The sequence below is a fragment of the Euphorbia lathyris genome, chromosome 4 (assembly GCF_963576675.1).
Source record: "Euphorbia lathyris chromosome 4, ddEupLath1.1, whole genome shotgun sequence".
Classification (NCBI taxonomy): domain Eukaryota; kingdom Viridiplantae; phylum Streptophyta; class Magnoliopsida; order Malpighiales; family Euphorbiaceae; genus Euphorbia; species Euphorbia lathyris.
In genome coordinates, this window is record NC_088913.1 from 82,152,741 (window position 1) to 82,169,216 (window position 16,476).

The 16,476-nt window shown below is 36.9% G+C and overlaps 1 protein-coding gene across 1 annotated transcript; it reads right to left on the reverse strand.

Moving 5' to 3' along the window:
* Positions 1-6,144: 6,144 nt before the first annotated feature.
* On the reverse strand, positions 6,145-7,230 carry LOC136227826 (nicotianamine synthase-like). Its single transcript, XM_066016591.1, has one exon. The coding sequence runs from the start codon at positions 7,089-7,091 to the stop codon at positions 6,237-6,239; it is 855 nt and encodes a 284-aa protein (XP_065872663.1). The 5' UTR covers positions 7,092-7,230; the 3' UTR covers positions 6,145-6,236.
* Between the last annotated feature and the right edge of the window lie 9,246 nt (positions 7,231-16,476).

A 16,476-nucleotide genomic window follows, 5' to 3' on the forward strand; every position in this document is an offset into this window, starting at 1 on the left:
CTATTCAATTTTATTAATTTTCATGATATAACTATTAAACTTCAAAATATAATATAAAAAGGACGTTGTGAAATTCAGCCCCAATTTTCTACTTTTAATCCCGTGAAAAGACGAAAGTACCTTTTGAGATTTTGAGGTGGGAATTAGAGGAAAAAAACCTCTCCCGGTACGTGGACGTGAGGTAATCACGCCTCACCATGTGGTGAGACGTGAGGTAATCACGCCTCACCACAGGGTGAGGCGTGAGGCTATCACGTTCGCACCTACGGTGAGGCGTGATTACCTCATGCCCGTATGAATAAATCCAAAAAAAAATGTTGCTGATTGTGATTAACTCGAATTATCTGTTTAGAAATAAAAATTACGACATTCTAACTCGGATTACCCTTTAACAAATAAAATTTAACAACATAAACATTAAAATAAAAATTATTAAACATAAAAGAGTACGTATAATATCAAAAGTGTTAAAATGTATAAAATTCTAGTTCGTCCGACGCTACGCGTCCATAAACTCATCCATCTCTCCCTCTTAATGAGTGGAGCATCCTCGTCAGATCGGTGGGTAGTCGCTAGTTGGGTGACACGCCACAACCAATTAATCCACTGCAAAAATAAATAAATAAATATTAAAAAATAAACACATATAAACTAATACTAAATAATAATATTAAATAATAATAAACTTACAAATTCGCTGTTGGCGCGAGCATGCTGGACCGGTCCAACCTGTGGTGCATGAAGGAGATGAGGATGCGAATATCGCATATACCAGTCCATATAAGCAGGATCACAGGCAGTGGGATCGTATCCAACTGGTCGACATCTCCTCCGATCAATGCCCCGAGCCGATGGAAATCTCCGCCAGGTATCCTCAACTGTGACAGAGGAATGCGTGAGCTTGTACGATAAAGACCTCCATGGTCTTACTGCTTTATCAGGTCTAATACGCTCAACTGGGATAGGCTGAGTATATCCGACCTGTCGCAGTGCTCGATTGGGCATATACGGCTCGACGATGTCTCTACACCGTATCCAACCGGCGTAGGACACTCGAAGCCAATCATCATCGGGGACAGGACCATAAAGCAACCACGTCACCTGAAAAAAAATAATACTCAATAATAAATAATAATATACAATAAATAATACTTAAATTAATTCTAAAATTTTATAAAATACCTCTTGTGCCGTCATACGGTCCAACTGCCCGCGTATGGTATCTAGTCGGGCGGTCGTCTTGCCTGGTACCTCGAGCTCCCATGCTCACCTGCTCCGTCGCAGCCCCTCTCCGCCTACGACCAGATATATCAATACCACGCAATCTCGTATGTCGTGGTGTATCATCCTTGTCGTCCATATCTAGACGACGAGCAGATGACAGGATGGATTTGCCACCCCTAGTAGGCCGCTCCGTCTACAAAAAATTACACTAAGTTAATCTAAAATTGTAACATATAAATTATAAATTACACTAAATTAATTTAAACATAAATAATGTAAATATAATTTAAAAAAAAATAACACCCTCAGACGTATGAACATCACGTCCGACCTATGGTTCGGGCGTTTGAACATCACGCCTGACCTATGGTGCGGGCGTTTGAACATCACGCCTGACCTATGGTGCGGGCATGTGGCTATCACGCCCCGCACCACTGCTCGGGCGTGATGTTCTTACGCTGGAACCATAGGCTGGGCGTAATGTTCATACACCCGACTGCGATTTCGGCGATTTTCCAAAACAACCCACAGATCACAAATATAAGCGTAAATCAACGAAATAAAACCGTAAAACTTAACATTTTCGCTTTCCCTTTACGGCCTCAGTCACCATCCATGATTCGGTTCAAAAATTAGTCCGGATTTGATCGAAGAGTGTATACGGTTCTTGAGAGGTTTTGTATTTTTTCAATTTTTGTGCAAAAGGTAGTTCGGTCAATTCTCAAAGCTAGAGGTAGGAATTTGTGGCTAGGTACAGTAGTTCACTATAAAAATCATTAAATTTTATTTTGTTACCCTCGTAATCACTAAACTTTAATCAACGTTTCAAAATGATTGTTGACGGTCCCAAAATAAAAAATTCAAAAATTAATGATATTCTAAACGACTTTAATTTTTTAAAAAATTCATTTTGAAACCATTTAGATATTATTTGGAAGTGAGAGAAAGTGGTTTCTTAGCTTTAGTTTCATAGTAAATGTCGTTCTGAATAACTTTAATTCTTGAATTTTTATTTTGAAGTCGTTAATAAACATTTTGAAGAGTTAATTAAAGTTTAGCAGTCACATATATAACAAGATCTAAAAAATTTACGTTATATTTTGAAATTTAATGACTATGAAAATTGATAAGGTTTAGTGGCCATAGGTGTAATTTACACAATAAATTCCGTCCGGAATCCGGAATTCCAGTCAATCTCAATAAAAAAAATCCAATAAAAAAAATCCGAAATTAATAAAATTATATATATACAAAATATTAATTTTTAATAAATTTAATCATAATACTAAATATATAACTATTTTAATATTTTATTTATATAATTAATTAATAATTAGAATAAAAAATTAACATCCTGAGGGATAGAAGAAAGAGATTTCTCTCCATTTATAGAAGTCCCAAAAATTATTTAAAAACGAAACCATTCCTTTCCCACTCTATTTCAACTCGAATTAAAATCACTTTGCAATTGCATTTTCCTTGGCAGCACTAGACTATCTAGTCAACATGATTTCTTCAAAATTAAGCAAACGAGTGCTTTTTTTTTCAATAAAATAATATGTTAAACCCAAACTTGGAGCCTAAGAAAAATGTATATAGAAATATTCATGACTAGCATTTCAAATCTGGCAACATTCCAACTTCAACACTTACCATTCTTTAATTTCTTCATTTCTTTTTTTTTTTACTATATAAATAGTTTCTATGATTTAAAAAAAAAATCAAAAGTTATAACATAAAGATATTTTTAAAATGTCATTTTTCATTTAATTTTTTTTAAATCATTTGTCAAGGATAAGGTGCAATACCCCTAACATTTACGGTCGTTAGCAATTTTATCCATTACATCTAAAATGGTACAGTTTTACTCTTAACGTTGTTCGTCAAAAACAATTTTACCCCTAATATTGACAAGTTGGGTCAATTTCAGATATTATCATAAAATACAGATATTTTGTACTTTATTCTATACCAATCGCGTATCAGTTTGTTTTTAAAAAAATCATATTTGAATATTTCAACTCTTAGGTTTAAGCCTCATGATGAAGAGCTTGTTGTTTATTATCTGAAGAAGAAAATTTTTAATGAAGATTTGCCTCGAAATAGGATTAAGGAAGTTGAACTCTATAAGTATAATCCTGAGACCCTTGCAGGTATTTTTTTTTTTGTTGATTATTTCATGTGCTATTATTTAAATTAATTTAACTATTTTTTTGATCAAAAGTTATATTAGATTCGCATGATTGAATAACATATATATTGTTGTTCTCATTATGATAACGATTCAAACGCAGAATAATTCCATTCTAATTGGCAAGTAGCAAACCCTAGAAGCATTCATATATTTTAGCTGATTTTTAATACCATTATTATTGTTTTTGTTACATTTATATCATGTATAATCACCTGTATTCCGAACATATACATCATACGATATTATAACGGGTTTTAGTATGTATAGAGTAGTTGGCAGCCCTGAGGAAAGGCTCAGGGCATAGTTATTAAAGGCGCCCCTGAGGCGCTCCTCGGCTAAGGCTCGAGTACCTTAGGATATTTTAGGGTTTTGAGGTTGTTTTAGAGTTAGGGTATTTTAGGGTTCTTTAAGTTCAGAAAATAAAAGAAAAATAGAGACAGACAAAGATAAGTTTTTACTACACATATCGTAGTAAACATTATGCCTTACTAGTTAACTAGAACTTAACTCATGCATTTTATGGTTTTATTATTGGTATTATGAATTTATGATTTTTTGTTGGGTGCGCCTCAAGTCGCTCGGGCGTGCACCTTAAGTTGCGCCTTGCGCCAAGGCTCCAGGACCCCCTTGCACGGACCCCCTTGCACCTTTAATAACTATGGCTCAGGGTCAGCGCCTCTTGCTGTGTTAGGCGGACCATATATTAGCCAGGAGTTCATCCTTGTGCGCATTGGCTAGCCTCAAGCCTCGAGTGCGGTGTGGCTAGCCTGGGCGTAGTTGTAGGGTTTTTTAAGCTTTCTAATCACAGCCATAAAATGCTCGGATTAAGTTAGAAAAAAAAAAGATATGTGATTCTAAATGTGACAGAATATGCAAAACAGCTAACAAAAATTGAAGTTTGGTATTTGGATTGAGAGTTTATTATGAATTATAAATATGTTTTAGTATTAATTAGAATTTATCTCATGCATTTATAAGATTGTTAGTGTCATTCTAGAAATATGTTATTTTGTTTTGGCATGCTTTTGTGGTTCAGGTATACCTAATTTGCATAGTGACAAAAATAGGTAATGATATCTAGATAACTGCATTTGAATTTGTTGAATTAGAATTAAAGCAGTAGAACATTGAATTTGTTGAATTAGAGCAGTAGAACAATGAAATATCTAGATAACTGTATTTGAAATCTAGAACATTATGAATTTGTAGCAAAATACAAGGCAAATGGAGAGGATGAATGGTATTTCTTCACTCCAAGGGGTCGGAAATATCCGGATGGTGATAGACCTAATCGAGCTGCTGGAGATGGATTTTGGAAGGCAACTGGAGCTGATAAAGCAATTAAGTTTGAGGGAAAGAAAGTTGGATTGAAGAAATCATTAGTATTTTATAGAGGCAAACCTCCGAGAGGTGAAAAAACTGACTGGATTATGTATGAATTTAAACTTATTAATGCTCCTAAACGGACAAAAGTCAGTCAAACCGACATGAAGGTAAATACTGTCTGTTTTCAAGTTCATAATTTTTAAATCTATTATGCTAACTTTTGAGGAATGATATAATTAAGTCCGTTATTTTGTTTCACCGATTATTTCAGCTTGATGACTGGGTCTTATGCAAAATATGCAAGAAAGAGAAAAGAAAAGACAAAAGTGACAAAGCCGCGTCTGCATCTGTATCTGCATCGGCCTCACAAGGACTCTCCATTGAACCTTCCTTGCCCTCAGAAAATGTGTCTGCTGCTTCATCATGTCACCCTATCATTGCTGGAGCAACCTGTGTCCCTATCATTACTGGAGTAACCGATGATTCCGGTTATGTTTATTATAATTATAATGGGATTTCGGAATCCACGCATGTTTCGTTCGATCAAGCTTCTGCGTATGCTCAACAAACGTTCAATCTTGCTGGCTACAATAATTTGGTACCATGGATTGATAATACTGCATCGTCAAGAATTCCATATCATCATGCTATTATGCAGACATCTTCTGACCATATCCTCCATGATCCTCAGATGCAGAGTATAGAAAGTATTGGTTTTATTACAGATGAATTGGATCAGTTCATTTGTAACATGCCCAGTGAAAAAGATAGCAAGAAAAGCTAAGGTCTCTTGATTATTGTTTTATATATTATATATTATGTAGCTACAACTCTTTTTTCTAGCTTGGTAGAAGCAATTAGTTCAGAGATTAATAGTTTTTATACTAATCTCTGAAACGTATTAATAGCTAGTTTTTAATTTCTTTGGATGACTCAATTTGAGTCAGTGTCCATTTCCAAGGTAGGATCATGTTTTCTAGATTTCAGTTTAGTTTGGACTTTTGCTTTTCAGGATAATAGTAAGACGGAACATTTTAGAATACTTTAATTCGATGTTTATTCTGTGCTTTGTTTTTATCTCTTTGTTACTATTCTTTTTCTGTTTACTTTAACATATTTGGTTCCTTGCCTTGTTCGAGTTTCCATTTTTGGTGCCAATCTAGTTAAGATTAGAGGATGGTTCTTATGAACTTGGCAACCGTTTTTATTTAAAAGCCGTATATGTGGAGAGAATATTTTAATTTGTTGTTTGTCTATTTGATTGGCAAAAAGTTTATTGATCATCCCAAATCTCATAAAATGTTTTGTGAAACACAATAAACACAGGTGTTTTTAGGACACAACAAGTAAACAAATTAAACAAACCAAGAAAATCATAACAATATTCAGGACACAACAAGTAAACAAATCAAGCAAAAGGCATAAAACTGCAGCAGATGAATAACTTCACCACAGAAAGATCAGCAGGAAGCTACTCAACACCATATGTACTTCAAAAGATAGGCTTCCGAACAAGAACAACCGAATTGATCACATCGTTTTTCGGGTGAAAGATGGAAAGAAGCTGAAATCCAACTAAGTCCTTCTCATCAATAACTGGGTAGAGAAAAGCTCTAGCTCCATCTGCACTTCTCACGAGCAAAACACCATCCTCTTTCATATATTTCCTTATATGTTCAATAATCTTCACTTTCACTTCTTTGCTCATCCCAACCAAGGCTGCCAAGAATATGCAATCATATTCTCTGAGCTTCTCTTTCACTTCCATTATATCACATGTCACAAACTTCATTCTCTTCTCTAGATCATCATCTGAACTCACAATTTGTGTGGCCACATCATTGGCTACCTCATCAATGTCATAGTTATCAAAATGAGATGATTTAAGATGATGAGTAGCCATTACAAGAGAAGTTAAAGGCATTGGACCTGAACCTACAAAAGCTACTTTCTTAGGCTTCAAAACTCCATTTTCAGCTAGGATTCTGTATTCCATGTGTGCTAACTTCACGTAGTTCCCATAGTATGGGAACAGATTAAGATTGTTCATGGGTTGAGGGATTTTGATCAAGAAGGTTGCAAATTCAAGCTCCAATAGAGCTTCAGCACGGCCGGAGAGATCGATGAGCGTTTTTCGCATTTCTTGTTCCTCAGGGGATAAGGAGTTGATGTTTAAGGATGAAGGTAGAATACATAGTTTTACAAGGTGTGAAAAGAGACTGTTAACCTGCTTTGAAGGCCTTAAAGAATCAAGCTTCAATATGCTATCATAGACTTGCTTGATGTGAGCTACGAGATGCTCAGCTGGAATTGGGGTTTCAATGTTGGTGTTTTGCATAGAAGCCATTGATAATAATGCTATGAATTGTAACTTGCTAAGATTAATATTTGGTGATGCTTGTATTGGCTATGTTTGGATTGCTCTAGACGTATTTATAGCAGTATGCAATAAGTAAATTGGGAGAATTTGAAATAAAATAAACAAACTTCTGTAGGAAATGACTAGGTGAACCGGGGTGTTTCATGCCATGGGATCATTGAAATAAATAGAATATAGAATAATATTGGTATATATGATTATTTATACCCTTGAACAAGCTAGAGAAGTAATCATGTTTTAGTTTCAATTATGATATTAATACCACCTAAACGAAACTAGATTTAGTTAAATGTGTTAATTTAGGAATAAAATAGTGAAAGTTCACGTACTAATCCATGGAAATTTTGTTGATTAAGATTGTAAAAAAATGTGTTAATTAAGGAGTGTGGTGGGAACATGACTATTTAAAGGATCTTTTTTTTTGGATTGAACATTTTATAAAAAAAAACAATATAAGTACATTAAATATTATTTATAATATGAGGTGTGAAAGGAACCTAATTCCTTTTCTTTGATTCTTTTCAAACCATAAAAATCATCTATTAAGACACTAAACTAATTGGGTTTAAGGTTCTAATTGGGTTTTAAGCTTTAGTTTGGGGATTCAAATAGATATGATACCTAGTTTTTATATATATATATATATAAAAGAAAGTCAACAAGATAATACTATAATTTATAAATTAAGAATTTTTTTTTTTTAAATTTGCGCAATGCGCTTACATTAAAAAAAAAGGAAAAATCCCCACCAGACCCGGATGAGATTCAAACCCATGACCTCCCAAGGCATAGGTAAGCTCTCAACCACTAGGCTAAGAGCTTCACCACAATTTATAAATTAAGAATTAATTACATATGTTTAACTATTCCTTTTCTTATTCTTTTTAAGATGTTGGTTTGGACTTGGTAGCCCGTGATGATACTGGTTCCTTCATGGCAGGGGAATGGGGAGTTAAGATGAGTTCTTGATGCTTAATTGCCGATGCGTTATCTTACGTGAAACGTTAAGTTGGATCAAGTAGCTAGGGTGGTCTACTTTTCAGGTGGAACCCGATTGCCTCTTGGTGGTCCAAGATTTGGCACCAAACTCTTCCACCTATTCGTATTTAGTTCGTCTTATTGATTATTGTAATCTTTGTTACGAGATTTGGTTAACTGTTCAGTTACTTTAATTTGTTAAACGTTTAACGAATAGTTTTGCTCATGCCTTTTTCCGAGCGGCGAGTTTTTAGTCTGAGCGTGGGAGTTGGGTGTTCGTTCCTCCTCTCTTTCTTTGTAATCCTCTAAATGTCATTCCATAAATTTTCTATTTTTTTAAAAATAAATAAATTAAGCACTAGTATATAGAAGGTTAGCATTGAGGAATGATAAAGCATATATATTCTAAGAATTTCAAAATCGAAGTCTACTCTATCAAACTGGTATTGTAGATTTTTTTTTCTAAATGAGAACTAGGTTTTTATTTTGCTAGAAACGTTAATATTTTAGTTTAATACTACAAAAATGATCGTTAACAGTCTCAAAATATAAAATTTAATGAATTAAAGTTGTTTAATAACACATTTATTATGGAACCGAATATTTAATTTTGTAAAATAATCATTTTCGGAGATATCTCCCTAAACATTCATTTCTTCGTTCCTAACCGAACAATACTTTTTTTAGAATAAGAAAACTTAATATTAATCGAAACAAGTGTCATAATAAATAATATCCTCCTAACCAAACAATACATAAATAAACTCAAAATTAAAAAGTTAAAGAATTTAAATTTATTTAGAATATCATAAGGTGTTTGAAATTTTTAATTTTAAGGTTATCAAAACTGATTTTAATTCAGAAGCAGTTGTGAAAAATCTAAATAACCTCCTGATAGTAAAAAATAAAATTTGAGTTCCCGCTTGCACAACAACTAATTCCATATAAACTTTATGCGTAGATAAATAAGAAAAAAATTAAATCCTTATTTCATCGATATATTAAGTTTATATGTACTTTTTTTTTAACAATTGACATGTATACAAATCATGCGTTAAAAATTATATTATGTCAAAAATTTAATAAATCGGATAAGTTTTCATCTAAATTTGATCAAATTACACTTATTAGAACACAAATGTTACTATATAATATTATAGGGGACAAATAACAAAATTTTAGATACCACATGAACTAAATAGGACTTTAATCTTTTTTATTTAAATAAATTTTATCAATTAAAATTAATTTGAATGGTCAAAAAGCTAAAGCAGTCGAGAGCTTTTGTTGGTCCCGTATGATTAGTTCCAGGGGGGGTTAGGAACTAATATAACTTTTTCGTTTAATTATGCTGACTTAATCAATTCTTTGAGTTACTTAACTCAGTTTTGGTCAGCACAGCTGAGGGACGTAAGACAGCTTTAGTCAGAGACTGACTAGAACCGTTTTACTTGTGAGTTGAGAATTAACACTTAAGGTCAGCTTCCAACTCAGCACTCTGATTACTCAGTGTCAGCTTAAACAATTTATATCCTGAGTAATTTAAGCAAACAACACATACATATATATTGAGAGAAAGGGTTAGAAATTACTCAGCAGATTTATCCTGGTTCGGCCTCACCGCCTACGTCCAGTCCCCAGAGTCCTTCCGGGCTTTTTCAATCCAATAATAAGCTCTTTAAAGGTAGAGCACAAACCGTTTACAAGACAGTTGAATATGCAAGAGTACCTTCCTCTATTCGTCTACTCAACTCCTATTGAGCGCTATAACCGAACACTCAGATTTTTCTCTACCACTGAGTACTAAAACCGAGTACTCAGCACCACTCTCTCAAATCTGTTCTTTCTAGATGAAGAACACTTTAGATGAATACAAATTCAATCTAGCTTTTACACAGAGATAGAAATTTGGCGTAAGATCTTCTTTCTTGTTTGAATGTGCTTTGTATGTATGCTCTTTTTCTTTTTGTATTTCGGCAAAGGATCCAAGTGAAGCACTTATCCTTTTATAGTGAATTCCTGGTGTGGCAATCATTTGAATCTGGAAGTATCCGTTGAATTCAAACGGCTCCTTGCGTCATTCACCGGTCGGCATACAGATGTAGCAAGCCAATCCTGTCGTCTGAAATTAGCAGGCATTAGGCTTGTCTTCTTCCACCAGGTTCGTCTTCTAGCGCCAGTTTCGTCTTTTAGCTAACGGCCAGTTGACCCATGCATCTCGAAACTGTCTCCGTGCGTAATTCCAAAGCTTCTGTTATTGGTGCAGACAGTTGTCGGATCTTGTCTTTTAGCAAACGGATCATTCGCCTTGTCCTAACGAGAACTCAACTTGACTTTATTGACGTTGCCTTTGTTCTTTGTCTCTGGCGAGACTGACTTGCATTCTACTCAGCTTCCATGGTCAGCTTTGTCTGCAAGCTTTAGTTTAGAGGAAGATTTCTCTTCTTTGATACTGAGTTGTGTTCTACTCAGCTTCCTTGGCCAGCTTTGTCTTCAATCATTTGTTCTGAAGAAGACTTTTCTTCTATTATGCTGAGTCGAGTTTTATTCAGCTTCTGTGGCTCATGCTGACTTCATTCTGTCGTACTTTTTATTTCTATTCTTACTTATAATTATACTCAACATTGAACAAACACATTAGTACAATTAAATCAAAGCACTTAAATTTAATTGCCCCTTAATCATGGATTAACTTAAATAATTTTGTCAAATCAAAATCATGTGGAAAGGTGTTTCAACAAACTCCCCCATTTTGATGTTGGCAAAAATATTTAATGGTGGAACTCAGCATCGAGATTCCCCATGATTGATTTACCTTTTATACTTCTGAAGTTACTCCCCCCGTAAGGGTTGCATTTGTTGACTTAAATTAACTCTAAACCTTCTAAGATTTAATCGAGTAAAAATAAGACATGCATATACCGACTTAGTTCAATTCTAGACCTTCCAAGATCTAATTCAGATGAGTCTAGGTCAGCTTTCAGAAGATTGTCAAAACTTGGGACATATAGTTCTTACTCAGTGTGGCTCATAGGTATCAGAGTTATGAGTATAAGATTCATGTATACTGAGTATATTTTACTTGTATTTTCCTTATGTTCACAAGATTTTTACTTTGTTCAATGTTTAGTTTAAGTATGACAGATCAGCATAGAATCATAATAGGTAAGCATCGCATAAAGATAAGTCAGTTTGAAAAGAAAAGATGCTTATAATAGATAGTCAGCACAAAAAATAGAACATGCCGAAAGTTACAAGTCTAGGACAATTCCTAATCTATCTTTTCATGTTGACTTGAAGTTTGCCTTTGCCTTTGGCAGTTCTTTGTTGCTGACTTGGATTTCTTGGGTCAGCAGAAGATGGACCAGGCTTCTGCTGAGTTCCATCAGCGCGTTCTTTCTGCCTCGTTTTGCCAGCATCGGGATTTGAAGGAGGAGGAAAGAAGATTCCTTGCTGAGCAGCACGAGATAATTTGGATGAGTACAGATGAAGTTGACTCGTACTTTCCCGAAGACCGTCGAAGACTGCCATGCCATCGGCCATAGTGGAAGAGGGGATCTTAATGTTGGTACTGAGCATGCTTAAAAGATACTCTTGAGATTTCCCGATCCAAGTGATAGATTCTGACAGTTTGGCATATGATTGATGAAACATCCTGAGCAGGGCAGTGTCACAATTTTGACGTTGAACATTGGTATGCCGAACCTGCTTAAGGGTAGATTGAGTACACTGCAGAATCTCATTAGTCTTCACGAGGTCAGTGTCCATTTCCTGTTTATTCAGATTGAGTAGGCGAACAGCTTCACTAATCTGTTCGATGGAACACTGGGAGGAGGAGGAGGAGGAGGAGATAAGCTCATGAGCTCCGGTCAGCTCAGAGGTCAACTGGGCGAAGTGTTTATTGACCTCAGCAGAGGTTGCATATGTTGAGTTCGCAGCTGATGAGGTATTGAGTTGACCTTGGATGGCGTTCATATGGTTCACCATCATCAGCTGGAGTTCAGCCAGCTTCACTATTGAGTCTTGCCTGGGTTGTTGAGATTGAAAGGATGTCATAACACTTAGTAAGTCCTTGAGACCCTTAATTTTAGTTAAAAATTGAGTGACAGAAGAGAGTTATGTTGGCTCAACATTAACAGACCCAGCAGCATCGACATTGGTTTGATGAATATCCTAAAGTAAGGCTTGAGCTGAGTCAATGATTCTTCGTCCAGACTCAGTAGCATGCAAGTAAGCATATGATTCATCATGTTGTGGTTCAGAGGCCGGAATATGAGTAGCACCGGATGGAGGAGGTGTTTGGTGTTGTCCAGATTTAGATGTGCCAGCGTGGTCAGTGGCTGGACTTTTATACAGGTCAGCATGAGGAGCTGACAGATCATCATTCTGCGTTAAAGGATTGGGGAGAGGTGGATCAGCAGAGATGTTGACTTGCTCAGGGTTAGTCTGAAGCTGATTAGTTTCATAAGGTTGAGGTAGTTCAGTGCTGACCTGAGCAGGATTTTCCTTTGCTAACTCATTGTCTTGAGCAGCAGGGACTTCGAGCACTTGCTCGGCAGAAACAGGACCTTGAGGAGCTTTGGGATCGACTTGTTCTTCAGCTTGAGAAACAAAGGCTTGATTTTCCTTAAGTTGATCTGGGGTTGGCTCAATGACAGTGGAGAAGAATTGAAACTGGAGTTTGGTGAGGGCAGTGATTGGTTCCCTTAGTGGAGAATCATCCAGAAGTTCGATGACTGGAGATTTCTGAGCCTTTCATTTGAGTCGTTTGCTTGAGCTGTCCTTGTTGGTTTGAGAAGGGGGGTCAGCAGCAATAAAGTCAAGTGACTCAGAGGCAGAGATAGGACCAAGGTCAGCATCGAGACCTTCTAGAACCTTGTCTTGTACAAGCTGCTCAGTTTGATTCTCAGTCAACTCAGCATCAGCTGTTTTATTTTGCTCAGCAACAATTTTCTCACTTGGCTCAGCAGAGCCTGTCTGTTCAGCATGAAACTGACCTCCAATATCACCCAATTCTTCTTCTTGGTCAGTAGGAGTTTTCTCAAGATCAATCTCTTGACTTCTCACAAAGTGTGAGTCTTCGGAAATTACAAAGTCAAGAGGAGGTGCATTAATTGGCTTTAACCTAGAAGTCTTCTTCTTCTTTTTCAGCGGTTGCTCAGGGGTTTCCTCACTTTCTTCCTCATGCTCAACTTGCCTTTTCAGTTTCTCTGCTGACTTAGGTTCACCTTGAGTTTGCTCAGCAGCAGCTTTCTGTCCACTAGATACTATTCTCAGCTTCCTCGGAGCTGTGTTGACATCCCGTGCGGATTGGTCAGCTTTCCGCTTCTTATCTTGCCTTGTTTGGTCAGCGGGTTCTTTAGCAACTTTCTTCTCCTTTGCATCATGCGCTTCTTCAACCGCGACCCCTTTTTCTTTCTTGGATTTTATAGGTTGGTCGTAGGCCAAACCGAATAATATGCCAGCAGTAATTTTCATACCCCAAACTTCAATTTCCTCCACCAAGCTCACCTTGTAGTCCACGAGTATCCGGGTGATAAGAGATCCCAGCCTGAGTGTGCCGGTACTTCGTTGAAATGCGCCGATAAGAAAAACGGGCATGTTGAGTGGCTTGTAGGTCAGCATGTGCCAGGTAAAGCACTGTTCAAAGTTAGACGTGGAGGATGTGGAGTTGACCTTAGGGAATATGAAATTGGTCAGAATATAGTGGGCCATTTTCTGATTTTGACCCATATAGGTGCTAGCAATTTCTCCTTTGTGACCAGGGGGTTTACAGAACTCAATAGGGTATTTGATTTTGTTGGAGTCGTTTGTGCATCTGAGTTCGGTTCCTTCATTCTTCAGTTTGAGCAGTGTAGCGAGATAGGGAGGATTGATGAAGATTTTCTTCCCCTTGACCTTGGTAACCATGTAGTCACTGTCATCATCAGCAGTTTTCAAATTGGTGTAGAATTCCCTTACCAATTCTGGATAGGTGGCTTCACGGAGAGAAAACAGCTCGGTCCATCCATTTTTGGAGATCCATTCACAAAAGGGTTGTTCAGCTTCTACAAACCCCTTAGAAAACCAGCGGGAACGGTCGACCTTGCATCCCCTTACACTATTAAAAACCAAAGAGTAGGTTCTTTCCTTTGGTTTCTTGCCCTTCTCCTTTTTCTATATCTTTGACGGAGTTGCTTGGTCATCTTGGGGATTTTTACTTAGAGTGCTGACCTTAGTTTGGTCATGCTGACCATGTCCTTGAGACTCAGTAGAAGTCTCTTCGTAGTCCTGCTGAGTAGGGGAAGGAGGATTTTTATCGGAGCGGTTGTCGTCGTAACCGGCACTGGAGATATTTTGTGAATCGCCAGACATGATTCCTTGAGAAATTTTGAGAGGTTTTGGGCTTTAAGAGAAAGAGAGATTGAATACCAGAAATTTCGAATGTAAAGAGAGATGAGTGGGAATTCGTCCACTATTTATAGGAGTGCCAAGTTGATCTGATAGGTCAGAATGGCGATTGTGCATCGAGATGATCAATCGACAGGTATCCTGGCATTTATGACACATTCGGCGCATGTGTTTTCTAATTATTGCGCTTATGTCATCCTAGGTGGCTATTTAATGTGCGTGCTAGCATTTATTATTTTTCGCTGGCTTTTACTCAGTATCTAGAATCTCAAGCGTTTTTGTCTTTCTGAGTGCTCAGTTTTACGTAGAGGAAATATTCATGTGCTTAGTAACTCAGCTTATGTTAATCACTCAGTATGTTTGTCTACTTAGCATAGGGTGATTTAATGTTATATTTAACTCAGCATGCAATAGTTACTAATTTAGCACAAATCACTCAGCATGGTAATCACTCAACATTCAATTTAAACATAGAATTTTATTGAAGAGGATTACACATACCGATAGCTTCCCTTAGTATGTTAAATTGCTCATGAGCCAAAGGCTTCGTAAAGATATCCGCAAGCTGTTCATCTGTTGGTACGTAGGTCAGCTTGATCTCCCCTTTAAGTACATGATCTCTAATGAAGTGATGTCGAATCCTGACATGCTTCATCCTGTTGTGTTGGATTGGATTTTTGGATAAGTCAATGGAACTCTTGTTGTCGCATTTGACTTCGATTGTGTCAGTTTGTACTCCATAATCCTCCTGCTGTTGCTTAATCCATAGGACCTGGGCCACACAGCTTCCAGCAGCAATGTACTCAGCTTCAGTTGTTGACAGGGCCACTGACGATTGCTTCTTGCTGAACCAAGATACTAGACAGCTTCCAAGGAAGTGACACCCTCCTGAAGTACTCTTAAGCTCTAGCTTAGCTCGTGCATAGTTAGCGTCAGTGTATCCAATGAGTGTGAAGTCATTTGTATTTGGATACCATAAACCTGCATTAACTGAGCTCTGCAAATATCTAAAAATTCTTTTTACAGCTATAAGGTGAGATTCCCTGGGGTCAGCTTGATATCGTGCGCAATAACATACTGAGTACTGAATGTCAGGTCTACTAGCAGTAAAATAAAATAAAGAGCCAATCATACCTCGATATAACTTGGTGTCTACTGACTTACCTTTCTCGTCAGCACAAAGGACAGTGTCAGTACCCATTGGGGTAGATATGGGCTTACATTCTTCCATATCGAATTTCTTTAACATTTCTTTGGCATACTTAGACTGACTGATGAAGATGTCGTTCTTCCCTTGCTTGCTTTGTAGACCAAGAAAGAAGTTGAGTTCCCCCATCATTGACATTTCGAATTCAGTTTGCATCTATTTACTAAATTCTTTGCACATAGATTCATCAGTAGCACCAAAGATTATATCATCTACGTAAATTTGTGCCAGCAGGGTATTTTTACCCTTTTTCTTAATGAATAAGGTTGTGTCAGCTTTGCCTCTGACATAGTTCCTGGTCAGCAGGAAACTAGTCAACCTCTCGTACCAAGCACGTGGTGCTTGTTTCAGGCTGTACATGGCCTTCATGAGTTTATAAACGTGGTTTGGAAGTTTTGGATCTTCAAACCCTGGAGGCTGACTAACATATACCTCTTCGTTTATAAATCCATTAAGAAAAGCACTTTTGACATCAATTTGATATAGTTTGAAGTTCATGAAACTAGCATATGCACATAGAATTCGTATAGCCTCTAGCCTAGCAAGGGGTGCAAAGGTCTCACCATAGTCAATGCCCTCTTGCTGACTATAGCCTTGGGCTACAAGTCGGGCTTTGTTCCTGACTACATTGCCTTGCTCATCTAGTTTGTTTCTAAAGACCCACTTAGTTCCTATGGTCTTTTGATTCCTAGGTTTTGGTACTAAATCCCACACCTCATTTCTCTTGAATTGATCAAGCTCTTCTTGCATAGCATTGATCCAGAATTTGTCGTGCTC